The sequence below is a fragment of the Otolemur garnettii genome, unplaced genomic scaffold (genome assembly GCF_000181295.1).
Source record: "Otolemur garnettii isolate 467f Iridium unplaced genomic scaffold, OtoGar3 scaffold00166, whole genome shotgun sequence".
NCBI lineage: Eukaryota > Metazoa > Chordata > Mammalia > Primates > Galagidae > Otolemur > Otolemur garnettii.
In genome coordinates this window covers 92707-94566 of record NW_003852561.1, presented here as the reverse complement: position 1 = coordinate 94566, position 1860 = coordinate 92707, and the positions used below count along the sequence as shown (strand labels likewise).

The following is a 1860-nucleotide window of genomic DNA, read 5'->3' as shown; positions in this document are numbered from 1 at the left end:
TATAAATGAAGCCCAAAGAGCTAAAACTATTTCCTTAGAATCAAAAAAGTTAACGAGACATATTTGGGAAGAAAACTCATCCCTTCCTAGTAGACCTCATTATATTATGTTGCTGCTTCTTTTTATATAACATTTGAGATAGTCACTGTATACTGTACACATAACCAAAGCCTTCCCAACTGCCTCAAATAGCACATAAAAGACAAACAGCACAGATGTAGGTTGTATTAATAACAGAGCTGTTAATTAACTCATCCCCAAACTATAATGCTCATTTAATCATAGCTTTAAACTCAAATTTCTGTCACTTAACTTAACCTAAGAGTACAAAGTTTCATTAATGGTATCAAGCAATCCCCTCATATCATCAGCACCATCCTTCTCTCCTGCCCACAACTTCTTACCTTATTCTACTCCTTTGCAACAACCAATTATTATTTATTCAGGGCCTACTGTGTAGAAGTTTATTACCCTACTGTTAGTCCACTGTTACTTTTCCTTCTGCACTAAACAAAAGAAAACAATTATCACAAACACCTTCTCAAAAAGCACTATCATAATTTTGATGGCTACATGAATGACATAAGGATATTAAAGGAAAAGAGAATACAACAGAGAAGATCCCAAAGGATGAGAAGGCTTTAAAAAAACCATACTGACAAACTGTTATAAAAATCATGGGTTTTATTAGTGAGGGTCACCCTGTATAGAAGAAAACATCTTTACTTTTCAACATAGGACAATAACAATGTATAAGTAACATAAAATAGTACTACCCAAAAATGAAAATAAATATTGCTACATAAATGTTCCACATAATTGAAGCAAGGTATTTGACTATTAAAACTAATTTCAGTCAAGCGATTATATGTAACTAAACAACACTTATTTAATACTTAGTAGAAGTACCTACCAACAAGATTCCTAGGAACCTGAATAAAATCCTCCACAAATTCCAAAAATCCTCTAGCTTTTTTTACAGCATCAGCACTCTGTAGAAGGGGGAAAAAATAAACATGAAATCCTGTTTCAGTCCTAAAGGAACCCACAATCCAAAACAAAAATATGAGAAAAAGAAAATTATGAATGATATAGACTACTAAAAGATTACGCTCAGTATACTGAGAAGAGATTTTTCAGGTCGGGCTAGGCGAGGTGGCTCACGTCTATAATCCTAGCACTTTGAGAGGCCAAAGTGGGTAGATTGTCTGAGCTCACAGGTTTGAAACCACCTTCTCTAAAAGTACCCAGGTGTTGTGGCGAGCGGCTATAGTCCCATCAACTTGGGGGCTGAAGCAAGGCCAGAGTTTGAGGTTGCTACAAGCTATGACCCAAGGGCACTCTATTGAGGGCCACAAAATGAGACTCTGTCTCCAAAAACAAAAAAAAAAAAGAAAAAGATTTGTCAGGTTGAGTAATTCATAAAGCACATTTAAAAAAAAAAAATTGGGCAGCTCCTATGGCTCAGTGAGTCAGGGTGGCCAAACTACATATACCGAGGGTGGCCAAACTACAACAAAAATAGCTGGGGGTAGGGGATTGAGGGGCAGTGGGTGAGGCGTGGGCGCCTGTGGTTCCAGCTACTCAGGAGGCTGAGGCAAGAGAATTGCCTAAGCCCAGGAGCTGGAGGTTGCTATGAGCTGTGATGCCATGGCACTCTACCTGGGGCAATAATGTGAGACTGTCTCTACAAAAAAATAAATAAATAATGTTGGCTCCACACCTGTAGCTCAAGCTGCTAAGGCGCCAGCCACATACACCAGAGCTGGTGGGTTGGGAATCAAGCCCGGGCCTTCCCAACAACAATGACAATTACAACCAAAAAGTAGCCAGGCATTGTGGTGGGCGCCTATAGCTACT

The 1860-nt window shown here is 38.9% G+C and overlaps 1 protein-coding gene across 5 annotated transcripts in view; it reads right to left on the bottom strand.

Moving 5' to 3' along the window:
• Positions 1 to 1860, bottom strand: part of FXR1 (FMR1 autosomal homolog 1) — a 90377-nt gene that overhangs the window by 33720 nt on the left and 54797 nt on the right. For all 5 annotated transcript variants that reach the window (XM_023519266.1, XM_012811577.2, XM_012811579.2 and 2 more), the window contains exon 9: positions 914 to 992. In XM_023519266.1, coding sequence (XP_023375034.1) covers positions 914 to 992 — 79 coding nt within the window. The remainder of the gene's footprint in view (positions 1 to 913; positions 993 to 1860) is intronic.